This window comes from Magnolia sinica, chromosome 2, assembly GCF_029962835.1.
Source record: "Magnolia sinica isolate HGM2019 chromosome 2, MsV1, whole genome shotgun sequence".
NCBI lineage: Eukaryota > Viridiplantae > Streptophyta > Magnoliopsida > Magnoliales > Magnoliaceae > Magnolia > Magnolia sinica.
The window spans coordinates 90,450,880-90,467,094 of record NC_080574.1 but is presented as its reverse complement, the minus strand read 5'-3'; the positions used below and the strand labels follow the sequence as shown (position 1 = coordinate 90,467,094).

At 40.6% G+C, this 16,215-nt stretch overlaps 1 protein-coding gene across 1 annotated transcript in view; it reads right to left on the bottom strand.

The window, feature by feature from the left end:
• LOC131237258 (protein ALTERED PHOSPHATE STARVATION RESPONSE 1) overlaps positions 1-14,604 on the bottom strand; it is a 61,118-nt gene extending 46,514 nt beyond the window's left edge. Inside the window, exons 1-3 of the mRNA XM_058234946.1 lie at positions 13,331-14,604; positions 12,983-13,176; positions 12,114-12,337 (exon numbers count right to left, since the gene is read on the bottom strand). Of these exons, the coding sequence (XP_058090929.1) occupies positions 12,114-12,337; positions 12,983-13,176; positions 13,331-14,036 (1,124 nt within the window). The 5' untranslated portion in view covers positions 14,037-14,604. The remainder of the gene's footprint in view (positions 1-12,113; positions 12,338-12,982; positions 13,177-13,330) is intronic.
• Between the last annotated feature and the right edge of the window lie 1,611 nt (positions 14,605-16,215).

Sequence of the window (16,215 nt, the reverse complement as noted above, 5' to 3'; positions counted from 1 at the left end):
TAATTAAGTTGGCCATAGTTTTATCAAACAATTGGAGGATTTTTTTTTTTTTTTTTTTAAAGCCTAGACAAATTTCTAAGTCATCCATGTGTTTCAAAATTGTAGCCCACATGATGATTGGACCAGATTGAAATTCGGGGCAGGGCATGTACATAGTCAGGCTCGCCTCACACACACACACACACACACACACACACACACACACAACAACAGCCAGGTATATAAAAAACATCCCATCCATTTGCCATCATTTGTGCCAAGACAGCAACCATGTGCAAAATCTAATACTCACACATATATATCAGAAATAACATATAAATTAGTACGACAAACATAAACAACCAAATACTGAATGACTCACCAATCTGAGTCGTAAGGACCTGTTTGGAATGAAAATTACAGCAGTACTGTGATGTAAAAGTGTAATGATTAACAATATCTGTCTCCTAAAATCATTTGAACACTGCCACAAAATATACCTGATTGGTTATCGGAGAAAAAGGGTGTGTGAAACCCTGGTGGCTGGTTTCAGATGATTGGTTACATTAGTGGGCCAGCCAGTAAAAGTAGGAAAACAGTTTCAGTGTTCCACCCACTTCAAAAATACAAATGTCATTTGCCTGTTTGGATATCAATGACAAGAGGGTGCAACGTACCCATTCTCATTTATGTTAGAAAAATAACAATCTAGAACACAGATGATAGAAGAAAACGATGATGAGACAATCAGATCTATTGGGTTCAAGGCTCAATTTGAATAGTCAATTTCTCAAGACAGATTTGCTGCCCTTTTTTCTGGTAATTCCAGCAAGTGCAAACGAAAGAAATCTGCAAATTGTCTTCAGGATAAAATGAACTCTCAATCCGAATTTCAACACGAAAATTTGCACATTTAAGTGTTGAACAGATCTCTAGTTTTAACACCGATATGCCTTTAAAATGTTCTGGAAAATCACAGTAAGAGGTTAGATTCGAGAATACTGCACAATGGATGGTTTATCTGGAAAATGGATTATAGTATCCAAGATTTATAGCAATTGAATGATCATGGAGTTCTTCTTGTAAAGATACTAATGTGCCTCTTCAAGACATCCACACTCATTCATAGTAAACAACATCCTTTCATGAAAAGACATGACCCTTTGTCCTATGGCAGTTATTTTTGCACCCTTTTAGACCGAAAAAGGTTATCCAACAGTTTAAAATTGTTGCCACATGAGTGACACATGGCATAAATGTCACATGTACAACAATGTCACAATCAGTGTTCGAAGTATCGGTATCGCTACAAGTTTCGCTGGCCAGGGATATGGAAACAATATCGATATCGCCAATAATATCGCTAATAACTGGAAATGCGGGGAAACATATGAAAAACGGTGGAATTTTCAGTGAAACTTCAGGAGACGTTAAAATGTACATATTTGAATATTTAGAAATAAAAAAATTGCACAAAGACTGCATACATAACAAGTTTTCACTTGATGGGGACTTGAAAGCATGTGTTGTTGTAAGAAATTAGTCCAACCATCCCCTCCAACCTATTTAACCATCGAACCTTCCATCCAAACATCCATTGATATTGCAATATATCAATAACACATGATATTTCACCAAAAAAAAAAAAAATCATCAACAATTGGAAAGGAAAGGAAAGATTGTGGTCTCAACATCTCGCATGTTGTGATATTTATCAATGACAAATTGAACACTACATACAACCATATACCCATGAAAAAAAAATGAAATAAATTTTTTTCTAATAAACAAAATTTTGATGATATCAATACATTGGCGATATTATTGAAATATTGTTGATACACTTATGATACAAGCATTACCTAGAATTTGCATAGTCGAAAATATTGGCGATATTGATGCATTGCCACTACAAGCAACACCTAGAATTTACATGGTTGAAAAATATTGACGATTACATTAACGATATTGATATGTTGGCAATACTTAGCGATACATTGCTAATACTAGGAATTTCTGATACTACCAGCATTACTGGTATCACAACCAGTGTTATCGGTATCGCTGAGCTAGAGATAAAGATAATATCAGAGATATTTCGATAATATCGAAGATAATTTGAACACTGGTCACAATCACTCTCAATTAACACTAAGGTTAATAATACTTCAGGGTAGACCCTACTTCAATTCAAGTTACGCCATGGCCCAAAAAGTTTGAACCTAGTGCCAAAAAGACTAAGGCTCTTTTGGCTCCATGCGACGATGCGCACGTGCGAAGTGCGAAGTGCTAAGTACACCTAATAAAGCGCCCAAACAACCCTATAGCCCACACCGTCCGCGCTTGCACGGACGGTGCTTCGCATTGTCCTTGAGGAGTAAAGGTGGGCATCGAGTCGAGTCAGACCGAGTTACGTCCAACTCGACTCGATCCGGTATTTTGAAAACCCTGATCCAAACTCAATCCGACTCGGGACCAAGTCCAAAGGGCCTGACTCGATCCGAATCGATTCTTGGCTGGGCTTGACCCGAACCGAGTCCGACTCGGTCAGAGAAACCGAGTCGGATCGAGTTGGGTACAATTCGGATCGGCCTCGATGCAACACAGCGGGCCAAGCCGATCAGAGCCATCCATTTTAATTAAAATAATAATTAATAAATAAATAAATACCTGAAAAATCGAGCTCGAGAATGGGTTGGGTGGCTGGACCGGTGATGCTGTGCGGACGAGTGGAGGAGAGAGAGAAAGGGGGGGAGGAGGCGGAGCTCGAAGCCAGACGGGCGCTGCTCAGCTGTGTGCGGACGAGCGGAGGAGAGAGAGAGAGAGGAGGAGCTCGAAACTGGACGGGTGGAGGGGAGAGAGAGGAGGAGCTCGAAACCGAATAGGTGGAGGAGAGAGAGGAGCTCGAAGCCGGACGAGTGCTGCTGTGCGGACGAGTGGAGGAGAGAGAAAGAGGAGGAGGATCTCGAAGCCGGATGGGTGCCAGAGTAGGGGACGTCGAGATCGGGTTGGGTGCGGCGCTCAGCTGTTAGGGTTAAGCTAGGGAGGGGAATGGGTATTTTTTTTTTGTTTTGTATATATAGTACCCGATTCCAGACCGAGTCGGGTTTCGGATTGAATCGGATTCGACCGGATCGGATTTCGAATTGGGTCGGATCGGATTACTACATAACCTGAACTCGACTCGGTCGGGATTCGGATCAGGGTGGGTCTACTCGATCCGAACCCGACCCTGGCATTCGGTTCAGATCAAGTCAGATCCGACCAAGTCAAACGAGTCAAATCCGCCGGATCGAGTCAAGTCCTGCCCAGCTCTATTGAGGAGATTTGAACCCTGGTTGCAGAAGCAAAAACTCCTTCTCTTACCGACTGGCTATACACACTATTTATGGAAAGTTTAAATAATTAATATATTTATTTACTTATTAAAAACAACTTTTATTTTTTAAAATTTATTTTTATTACAAATGGCATATCAGTATAAATAAGTGCATTAAGTAAAGGTATCTTATGGATTTGAACATTTACTTTAGTGTATACGTATCAAGGTTTTGTCAAGTACTTAGTGACCCATTAGTCTTGAACTAAGGACCTAATATAACTCACCGGACACATAACACACATCTATTCATTTATAACTGGAGATCTAAAAGTTCACACATTTCTAGCCTTGCGCGTATCTTAATTTCATGAGTATTCTAGAGACGATCTCAATCTCTTCAAAAGCGGCCTCACTAGGTAGATCTATCAAAGATGATTCTGCTTCATCTCAACAAAGTCTGCTTAGAGACCTATTAAGAGTTAGTACTTAGCCTCCTATGAAATGTAGAAACCAAGCACTAGAGTTTTAGGAATAAGACTCAATTTATTTCCAGTGCATGTTTCAGTCACATACTTGACTTGTTCGTCCCTTTGAACCTAGCCTATATTTCAAAACTTAGGTAGGGTTGCCATCAAGAGTGAAAGTTATATCTTTCTGGATCTTAGTCTCATTCCTTTAGTGGTTCTCCTTAGTTGATATCTTGATAAACCTTTTGTCAATGGATATGCTAGGTTCAGGATGGATTTAACATATTCCATTGTGATTACTCCATATCTGAGTAATCCTTTAACAAAGTTATGCCTTAGACCTACATTTCTAGACTTACCATTATAAGCATTACTCATAGCACGACAAAGAGTAGCTTGACTATCACGAAAGATAGATATGGCAGGCGTAGGTTTTGGCCAATACGGGAGTTCCATCAGTAGGTATCTTAGCAATTCTCCTTCTTTACAAGCAGCACTAAGTGTTATAAACTCACTTTCCATTATAGAGTGAGATATGCACGTTTGTTTCTTCGATGCCCATGATATTGCTCCTCCTCCAAGAGTGAATATCCAGCCACTTGTAGATTTAGATTCTATGTTATCTACATTCCAGCTTGCATCGCTATAACCTCTAAGTACAGTGGATATAATGCAGTCCATAATCTATGGTCCCTTTTAAATACTCTTGATATTGCATTCCAATGTACTTGTCCTGGATTACTAGTATACATGCTTAGCATTCCTACAGTGAATGTTATATTAGGTCTAGTGCAATTCATTGCATACATTAAAATCTCAATAATACTAGTATATTCTTGTTGTGCTTTACATCTACCGGTATTTTTAACTAATTTAATACTTGGATCAAATGGGGTTGAAACCGATTTACCATCATAGTGGTTAAACTTATTTAACACTTTCTCTAGATAATGAGATTGTGTTAAGGCTATTATATCATTAAGATTATAAATCTTAATACCTAATATTATATCGGCTTTATCCATATCCTTCATGTCGAAATTGGTACTTAGAAACTTTTTAGTTTCTTTTACACATTCCACATTTGGTCCAAATATTAGCATATCATCTACATACAAACAGATAATGATTTGACCTTTAATATATATGTATTTATCTGCTTAGTTTACTCTAAAACCATTAGATTGAACTACTTGGTCAAACTTCTCATGCAATTACTTAGGAGCTTGCTTGAGCCCATATAAAGATTTGACCAGTTTACACATTTTCTTCTCTTGCCCAGGTTGAACAAACCCTTCAGTTTATTCCATATATACTTCCTCATCTAGATCATCATTTAAGAATGCCGTTTTGACATCCATTTGATGGATTACTAGGCAGTGAATTGCTTCATTGGTTCTACTATATTTTCATCAACTTGTCTTTTTGTATGATTATTCATATATTCTTTGTATACTATATTTTCAAAAAATACAGCATCCCTAGACTCTATACTCATATTTTTGTCAGCAAAAGTAGATTGTTCTAAAACCAAAAATCTATATACGAGACTATTAATCCCATAACCCACAAAGGCACACCCGATTCCTCTAGGAACTGATTTTGCTCTTTTAGAATCAATTATCCTGACTTCTTCTATACTTCCCCATACTTTGTAGTAATGAAGATTGGATTTCTTCTTTTTCCACAAATCATATGGGGAGACATCCAATTTTTTGTGTGGGATAACATTTAGTATATAGTTTGCTATTAACAATGCTTCCCCCCACAAATTCAATGGTAATTCAGAATTTAATATCATACAGTTGATCATCTCAACTAATGTCCTATTTTTGCGTTCCGCTAGGCCATTTTGTTGAGGTGTGTAAGCAGTAGTAAATTCATAGATTATACCATTTGATTCACAAAAGTCGTTGAATTCATTAGAAGAGTACTCACCCCCTCTATTACTTCCGAGGGCTTTAATCCTTATATTCAACTGATTTTTCACTTCGGCCTTATAAAACTTAAACATTTCAAAGGCTTTATCTTTAGATTTTATCAAGTATACATAGGAAAATCTAGTGAAATCATCGATAAATGTGATAAAATACATTTTTCCACCACGATTTAAGGTGTTATTTAAATCACAGATATCAAAATGAATTAACCCCAAGGGTTGTGATTTTCTAATACCACTTGCAAAGGGTTTTCTGGTTATTTTAGAATAGGCACACACATCACATTTCTCTTCTTGTTCTATTCCATATTTTAGTATAAGTCTTAGGATCATCATTCTTTTCATTGACTAACGTAACCTAGTCTAGCATGACATAAAGAAACAGAATCCACTATATAAATGGAAACATCATTATTATTATTGATATTCAATTTAATCATACCATTACATGAATATCCTTTGCCTACAAACATACCATTCTTGGTGATAACCAACTTATTAGACTCAAACCCACTCTTTTATTCATGCCATAAAATGATATCTTCAAATGGTTGGGCGGTTCGTATACAACACATGCATCATGATGGGTCCCATAGACGGACACATGGATGGAATAGGTGGGACCCACAGAGCTTGCTACCGTGTACAATAGCTAGTTGCACGGCAACAGAACAGCCATGTAGTTGCCGTACATGCAGCTATTGCTGCTTAAAGCAAGGCAGAGGTGGGTCCCACGTAAGGCCCACCCTCACATGTCATGTATATGATATAATATATATATATATATATAATATACTGTTGCACAGCAGCTTTTAAGCATTGAAGAGAGGGAAAAGGTGGGTCCCTTGTAGGGCCCACCCTTCCTAGCTAATATAAGATATTATATAATATTATAATATAATATATTAATATTATATTAAAAAAACAACATCCAGGCCCTGGACGGCCTGAACATGCACATACATTAATGGGAGCCCCACACTTGGGGTGAGTTCCACCATCCAGGGGTGGTGGATGGCTCACACGCAGCACGTGTGGCCCATCCAAACGAGTCGACGACGTGGGATATGGTGGGTCCCACGGACCCCAACTGACCTCAGCGTTGAAACGAGGTACCTTTCACTCCACCTAGCACTGGAGCTAGGGTCTGGGCCCCAGCATTGAAACGAGGTGTCTCCACTCAGTCTGCCAGTTGAGCTATGGATCTGGGTGCAGACAGACGCATCAAGGAGGGCCCCACACGGACGTGGGTCCCACTGTCCAAGGGTGGTGGATGGTCTGGATAAAACATATACACCTTTCACTCCATCCTTTTAAATGGGCCACACCGTGGTGTATATGCTTTATCCAGACCATCCACCACCCTTGGACAGTGGGACCCACGTCCGTGTGGGGCCCTCCTTGATGCGTCTGTCCGCACCCAGATCCATAGCTCAACTGGCAGACTGAGTGGAGACACCTCGTTTCAATGCTGGGGCCCAGACCCTAGCTCCAGTGCTAGGTGGAGTGAAAGGTACCTCGTTTCAACGCTGAGGTCAGTTGGGGTCCGTGGGACCCACCATATCCCACGTCGTCGACTCGTTTGGATGGGCCACACGTGCTGCGTGTGAGCCATCCACCACCCCTGGACGGTGGAACTCACCCCACGTGTGGGGCTCCCATTGATGTATGTGCATGTTCAGGCCGTCCAGGGCCTAGACGTTGTTTTTTTAATATAATATTAATATATTATATTATAATATTATATAATATCTTATATTAGCTAGGAAGGGTGGGCCCTACAAGGGACCCACCTTTGCTCTCTCTTCAATGCTTAAAAGCATCTAATATATTATATATATATATATATATATATATATATATATATATATATATATATATATATATATATATTATATCATATACATGACATGTGAGGGTGGGCCTTACGTGGGACCCACCTCTGCCTTGCTTTAAGCAGCAATAGCTGCATGTACGGTAACTACATGGCTGTTCTGTTGCCGTGCAACCAGCTATTGTACACGGTAGCAAGCTCTATGGGTCCCACCTATTCCATCCATGTATCCGTCTATGGGACCCATCATGATGCATGTGTTGTATATGAAACGCCCAACCATTTGAAGATATCATTTTATGGCATGAATAACAGTAACGGACGGCCACCACCGTTACCTTTGCGATACGGGGAATAACGGCTGTTATGGCCCCGTAACGGCCGTTATGTTCTTTCTTTTTTATTTTTTTATTTATTGAAAAAAACCCCGAAAAACCTATATTTGCCCCATAATGTTGATTAAAAAGTATGAAAAACCTATCTCTGTCCCGTAATAGACCATTACAAGGCTATTATGGCCTTTATATAGGATGTAACATATTGTTAACGACAATTACAGGTCATTTTTTTCCCTATTACGACCTCGTAACGTGTAACAGTTGCCACTGTTACCTTTATGTAACGGCCATTACGGCCCCGTAACGGCCTTTACAACACACTATGGTCTAGAGGTCTTTGGCAGAGGATATTTTACGATATGAGTTATAGATGGAATTAGAGAGGGCGTTTAGGATATGACATTTGCACAGAAAATCGTCCTCCTTCCTTTTCCTCCATTCCGCCTTCACTTGTTCTGAGTCGTCGTCTTTTGGCTTGGGCAGAGAAGACAGTTCATCATCAAGGATGTAGAATAATAACTTAAGAGTTGTTAGAAAGAAAAGCATCTTCTGCTGCCATCTTGAGAAGAATTGACCATCGAAACGATCCAGTCGTACAAAATCTTGGTTCATAACTTTAATGGAATGAATTGCCTCCATTGTGACTTAGAGTTAAATTTTGTCTTGAATGTTTAAAAATTAACAATCTAGAACACAGAGGATAGAGGAAAAAGATAATGAGACAATCAAATCTATCGGGTTCAAGGCTCGACTTGAATAGTCAATTTCTCAAGACAGATTTGCTACCCTTTTTTCTGGTAATTCCAGCAAGTGCAAACAAAGGAAATGTGCAAATTGTCTTCAAGATAACAATAAACTCTCAATCCGAATTTCAACACGAAAATTTGCACATTTAAGTGTTGAACAGATCTCTAGTTTTGACACCGATATGCCTTTAAAATGTTCCGAAAAATCACGGTAAGAGGTGAAATTCGAGAGTGCTGCACAATGGATGGTTTATCTGGAAAATGGAGAGAATACACTTTCTGGATTATAGTATCCAGGATTTATAGCAATCGAATGGTCATGGAGTTCTTCCTATAGAGATACCAATGTGCCTCTTCAAGACATCCACACTCATTCATAGCAAACAACATCCTTTCATAAAAGGACATGACCATTTGTCCTATGGCAGTTATTTATGTACCCTTTTAGACCAAAAAAGGTTATCCAACAGTTTAAAACTGTTGCCACTTGAGCGACACATGACATAGGTGCCACATGTACAACCATGTCACAGTCACTCTCAATCAACACTAAGGTTAATAATACCTCAAGGTAGACCCTATTTCAATTCAAGTTGCATCATGGCCCAAAAAGTATGAACCACGTGCCAAAAAGACTAAGGCTCTTTTGGCTCCATGCGACAATGCGCACGTGTGAAGTGCTAAGTGCGCCTAATAAAGCGCCCAAACAGCCCTAGAGCCCACGCCGCGCACAAGCACGGACGATGCTTCGCACCATCTTTGAGGAGATTTGAACCCTGGTTGCAGAAGCAAAAATCCCTTCTCTTACCGACTGGCTATACACACTATTTATAAAAAGATTAAATAATTAACATATTTATTTACTTACTAAACATAACTTTCATTTTTGAAATTTATTTTCAACACAACAATTTACCCCAGGGAAGAAAATAATCCCTCATGTACTGTGAAATGCATGGCAGAATGACCATGTTAGAACAAATGGTCATAAAATCAGATATAGACCATCAATGTAGGGGATTTGCTTCATAGAAAGCAGAAAAGTTGGTGATGATCTACTGACCTCCCTGCTTCTCTTCTACAAGTTGAATATGTGTATCCCATGACAAGTTCGGCCACTGAAAATCTTTGACAGAGGGGATACGACAAAGAATATGGTATGATACATCAAAAACCCGGGAAGTTTAACATCACCATATGGAAGGCAACAATCCCAAATCTAGTGTGACATGCCTAACAGAATGCCCATCTTAGAACAAATGATCATGAACTCGGAAGTAGACAGGCAGTGAATGGGATGTGCTTCTTGCCTCTTCCGATATTGTCCGAAAACCTTAGTATTTTCCAAACAGAAACAGTCCAGAGAGGAAACCTCTGATTGTATGCATGAAGCTGCCCATGGCTGAAGAACCAGTCCTCGGAAATCAGATTGCAACCAGCATCATAGGAAGCAAGGAAATGTATCAGTAACCTATCAATCCACCACATGGAAAGAGATGGAGATGAATAAGATGAATATGTCCTCACTAGTTGTTTGCCTGCATTGCAGCAAGCAGATGAAGAACCTCTAGGGATGGTATTTCCCTTCGTGGTAGAGAACTGCTATCTGTTGATGCAGAATATGCGGCCTTGGGTGTCGACAATTCCACTTCAAGGCCATGCACCGGCAAGGGAAATGGAGATTGAGAGAAAGAGGTTGAGCGGTGTATTTAATGAGGGCTACAAGCGTATTTCAAGCCAAGCGCTAAGAGACCACTTTTTATTCAAACAGTTGTTTCAAAACAGTGTATGGCAATGAAATCCAACGATACGATTCGGGTGGTAAATAATTACACTGACATACTGCCAGCATAAACCAGCAACAGATTCATATTTTATTGATTTTTTCCCCAAATGGCATCGTAATGTAATGATTACACTTTTACATTACATTATCATTATAAATTGCAGTCCAAACAGGCCCTAAGAGTCGAACTCACAAAAGCAAAATATGTATTCAATTTGCAATTTTTTACCTTTTCTTTGACCCGAATGGCCAAGCTAACTCTACAAACTTAAACCATGCTACCAAGTATATGATAATGAGAAATGTTGAGGCGATTCGAGTGAGGGAAGATTGAAGTGATGATTTGCAGTACCTGTGCCCACATGGCACATGTATACATACAGACATAGGTCAGTCATTGGGTGGAGCCATTAACATGCCCGGCACACAAATCAGGCCAGTCCAATTATCAAGCCATAAGTATCAAAAAAAAAAAAATGGGTGGTTAGAGAAAGACAAAGTCTGAACTGAATAGACAAGTGGCCCACCTGATGGATGGAACAGCCTGATTATTTGGGCCAGTAGACGTTCACAATGCGCCCCACCTGGTTGTATGCGCATGCCATGTTAGAATGTGCTGCAAATCACCTCTTCAACCTTTCTTCATGTGAAACACAAGGCTGTCAATGGGCAGGGCCAGGATGAATAAAATTAAAGGTCTGAACAGGCCCATCATGGGCTGTTCATCAAATGATCCTATACATACTTGGCTTGAAAAATAGATGGCTATGAAAAAGAACCCAGTTTTTGTATTATTAGGACAAAATGATTGGTTGGAACGCATCCTGTCCGTGTGTCCCTATCCAACTAGGAAAATTGTAACATATAATGCTCTAAGAGCATTGGATCATTTCTCAATTTCATACATACAGTTACAAAGAAAGTATCATATGGCACATCCAAATTTCTGAAAGTCAAGAGTTGACTCTGACCAAATCAACCCTGCAAGCTTGAAAACAATGGCACTGACTGAAAGTCTGCCAGAAGGACCAACAACCACAACAAGAAGTGTACCGATCATACAAGAACTAAATGAGTCCAAATCCAAATCCTATCAAAGAATCAAACTAGTCTATACATGGTCTCCTTTTTTCAACCAGATTACCAAGTAGTCAGAATTGACATTGGCTTATTCAACCCTGCGAGCATGCAGAGCATGCAACCAAGCATGAATGTCAGGACCAAACTCCATCACTGTCCCAATCAATCCCACTAATCAATCAAAACACAATTCTTACCACAGAATAAAGAAATGCAGTCATTCTCTAATCCAAACTAAGAACAGGAAACAACCAGAGCATTTTATAGGAAAAAAGGAAAGATGCTAAGTGATTTGAGCATTCAAGGGATGAATTGTGGCATACGTGAATTGGTGCACGCTTGATAGATCTGAGCCATTAACCAGGTGGAGCTATGTGTGAACATGCCAATCCACGCATCATGTGGTTTACTTATGTATGGCGTATTATATAGGTTTGCTGGGATTTCTTCCAACCATCCATTTACCTCATTCAAGTGTGGCCCATCTGATGAGTGGATTGGTCTGATTTGTGGGCCGAGGAACCATGTTGGAATGTGTGCCATAATTGCTCTATCCAATCTTTCCTTGGTTAAATAACCGTAGCATTCAGAAAAGAAAAGAAGACAGGGTAAGAGTACCAACCCTTTAGCCAGTTCAAGGAGCTGTGGATGGAGTTCTGCCTCTCTCAACCTGATAATCTCATCGGAGGTGGTCTCTATGGCCTGGGAAGAAACCATCATCCTAGACTCCAACTTCTCAATCTCTTTCCTACTCTTCTCAATCTTCACATAATCCCCTCCCCTTGCTTGTTGCTTCCTTAGCAATGCCGCCCTCTTCTCATGCTCCATTTTTATACTCTCAGCATTCTAACAAAGAAGAAAATCAAGAGCATGTTGGTCTTTCCATCCTTCAAAGCAACCGAAGGCTTGCATATCATTCAAACCAGAAATTATACTGATAAACACACTTCACGTGGTCCCAACAAATACATGCAAGCAGGTAAATGACTTGACCATTTATCAGGTGGATTGTTAGATATATGAGCCATAGCCCAAAAATAATGTGATTGGATGATCCTGACCGCTTCATCATTGTGACCTTTCTCTGTTGAACGTGGACCATCACTCATATTAGCCATCCATTTTCAGGCAGTGATTAGATAGCTACCACATTCCAACTGCCTTTCTACTTGGCGTACAGCACATCCAGAAGATCGTCCAGCAAAACAAGCGGTCCTGATCACCATGCATAAGTGACACATACGCAGTGGAGATGTTTTAGAGCTCTCCATTTATGTCTAAAGTTAAACAAGCACATAAAACATGACTCTAGCATGCAAAGTTCAAACAGAAGACAATCCAGGGCTATCCTGGCAACTTCTAGAGAAAGAAAATTCTAAAATCAGAAATGGTAAAACTACAGAATTCTTGTTAAACAGGGCAAGGAGAGCAATGGACAGCCCTCAAAAAGGAGCAAGAATTAAAAACCACATGAGAAGTAGCAGTATACACCTTGACTTCCTGGTACAGCTTTTTCTCCCAAGCATAAAGCCTCTCTACTGTAGAGCAATGGCTTGCATTCCCAACACAACCCCCAATCATCTCCTCATCCAACCTCCCAATGCTGTTAAAACCGCTAGATTTCGAATTTGAACCCCGTGACCACAGCGACGGGCCCAAACTCCTTCCGTAGTTGTAAACCTTACCTGCATATGATTATAACAACAGAAAAGATAACCCAACAAAAATAAGAAAAAAATAAATTACATGATGGAGAAGAATGCAAGATTTCTCTACCTTTCCTCTTTTTTAAAAAAATAAAAAAAATAAAAAAAAATACCCGAAACAGAATATGCTTGCCTGTTGTTCTTTGACTAGAAAAACCAGAACTCGTGGCTTCCAAAAGCAAAGAGACATGGCTTCCAGCATCAGCTGCCTTGAGGAAATACTCATCAAGCTCCTTTATAATCTCAACAAGATCTTTACCAGTATTCCTTGAAACCACCAAAGCAAGTTCACTTCCAGCTTCCTCCTTCGAGTAGCCGCTGACTATAGAAGGTGTCGTAGTCACCACTGCCGCCTTGACAGACTCATGGGAAGGAGCAAGTGCGACAGCAGCTTCAGATACAGTAGTGGTAGCTTCCCACTCCTCCTCAGTTACAGACCTGGAAGAAGAAGGAGCAAAAGGGTCCCAAAAATCCCAGCTAGAAGGAGGAGGGGGAGGTGGTGGAGGGAGAGCAGTGGAGGTGGAGACCGACGTCCAGGTGTCGGAGCTTGGGCTCATGGGGGGAGGAGGTGGTGGAGGAGGTGGCGTTGGTGGCGTTGGAGATGGAGGAAGAGGCGGCAGATGGTGGTGTTGGTGTTGGTGGACGTGGACGTGGACGTGGGTTTCCGAGTTGGCGAACTGGAGGAGGGCAGCGCCGGTGCCACGGAGGGAGCGGAGATAGAAGGAATGGGCAGCGGAGAAGGCATGACGGGCATTGACCAGCTGCTTCATGCACCGGCGGCGGTCCTTGCAGCGGGCGACCGCCTCTTGTCTGTTGAGTCTTGAGTAACAGCAGCCCATATCTGCTCTGTTCTGCTCTCTTCTTCTTCCTCTTCTTCTAGTTTTCCCCTCTTTCTCTTGTTTTGGTTTTCCCCTCTCTCTTCTCAGTAAAAGGTGTATTCTTCTCACTGAAAGTTTACTCCGGTTGCCTGTTTCTGCTATTTTTGATGATTTTTCAATGAAATCCCATCTGGGTATTTCTTGTTATTGTTGTTTCTCTGTTGGATTTCAGGAAAGATGGGATTTTTCTTCTTCTTCTTCTTCTTCTTCTTCCTGTATTTTAGGAAAGCCGGTGCTTTTTATTCTAAAACCACTTTTTGATCTCACTTTGTGCTAGAAAATGTGGTTTTCTTGTGTCTGAAAGTACTACTATTACTACTTTGATCCTGATTTTACTATACTCTTTAGAAAGATTGGCTGTTTTGTTAACTCCTCTCTCTCTCTCTCTCAAAATGCGTGCTTTGAGACCCTCTCCTCTCGCACAAAATGCCTGCTTTGAGACTCCTCTGTCTCTCTCTCTCAATGCCTGCTTTGAAACTTTCTTTCAGATTGCCGCTTTGGAACCCTCTCCCTCTCTCTGCAAATGTATTTGGGAGGGAATAGGGAAACGGCAGAGACAACAGCCTTGAGCGGCATACAGACAATTGAGTATTGGGCAGCGTGCAGTACATTGTTTATCGATGCTGCACTGTCATTTTTCATACTCATGCACAAAGAATTTGTACACGTCTCATCAATTTTACTAATAAAAAACCGTCCAAATCGTATGCCCCACTGTAGCTACAGTATAAAAAATTTTATATTAATTTATCACTCCCTAACTCTGATTAAACGTCATATATTTGTTGATTGGTGACTGTTGTCTATCTCACCCGTTCATTGCATGTCCACTGATAAGCCCTTTACGAAATTGTCTAAGTCCAATTTTTTTATTTCTAATCTACCTATAATGGGTCCCACTACTCAACGGTTTATTTTGAGTTATATTTATTCCGTACTTGCCATGCTTTTAGTGCCTGCTTATGTACTAGAACACACCGCCAGAGTATCAAAAGTTTTTTCATCGTTTAATTAGGAAACCGATTGGCCAATCAGCCCCTGACTTTCCACTGATTATCGGACGTGCCCTCCTATTTCAAAAGACCACAGCCATGTTCGCCCTTTGCCATTTGAGAGCGGGAAGAGCTACGGCACCGAATGCCTTCCTTTTGGAAGCGGAGTGCCGCACCCTGGCACGTCGTGGCCCAAGCTCCGTGGGACTTACCGTGGTGTATATATTTTATCAACGCCTTCCGACCTTTTTCAGCTTATATTTAAGTGTAAGATGCCAAAAATGATGCAGATCCAAAGCTCAAGTGGACCACACTATGTAAAACAGTGGAAATTGAACTCCCACCATTAAAAACTTATTGGGAGTCACGGAACCTGTAGCGAGACTAGCTACTGAAGTGACGTCACCATGTTATATGGGCTCCATCATAATGCGTGTATTATATCCACACCGTCCGCCCATTTGGTGATATCATTTTAGTGAATGAACCAAATAATTAGTCAGATCCAAATCTAGAGTGGACCACACCACAGAAAAACAGCAGATATTGAACGGCTACCATTAAAAACTTCTAGGGGCCACAGAAGTTTTCGATCAAGCTGATATTTGTGTTTTCACTTCTTTCATACATGTGCTAAATTATGAACGGATTGGGTCTCAAATAAATATCATGGTGGACCTTCGGAAGGTTCCAACGGTGGCCGTCACTCTCCCCACCCGTTTTATGTGGTGGGGTCCACTCGAGCTTTGTATCTGACTCATTCTTTGGCCCGTGCCCTAAAATTATCTATCCAAGTGGTTGGACAGTATGGATAATACATATACATTATGGTGCGGCCCACAGAATATGGTGACATCACTACAGTAGCCGGTCTCGCTACTCAACCTGTCAGTAGCTAATCCGCTTCCCTTATATTTGTGTTTTCCTTTCATCAAGGTCCGTATGAATTAATGAAGCGGTTGGATGGCCAATATAATGTCACGGTAGAATGTAATAAGCTTTCAATTGTGAGCGTTCCATCTCCACAAATTTATGTGGCGTGCTCCACTAAAGTGTTGGATATGCATGAATTTTTGTTGGTGCCTTCTAATAAGCTGGCATAACAGATCTTCAATGCCCGTGAAACATACGTATCACAGCAAGCCTCC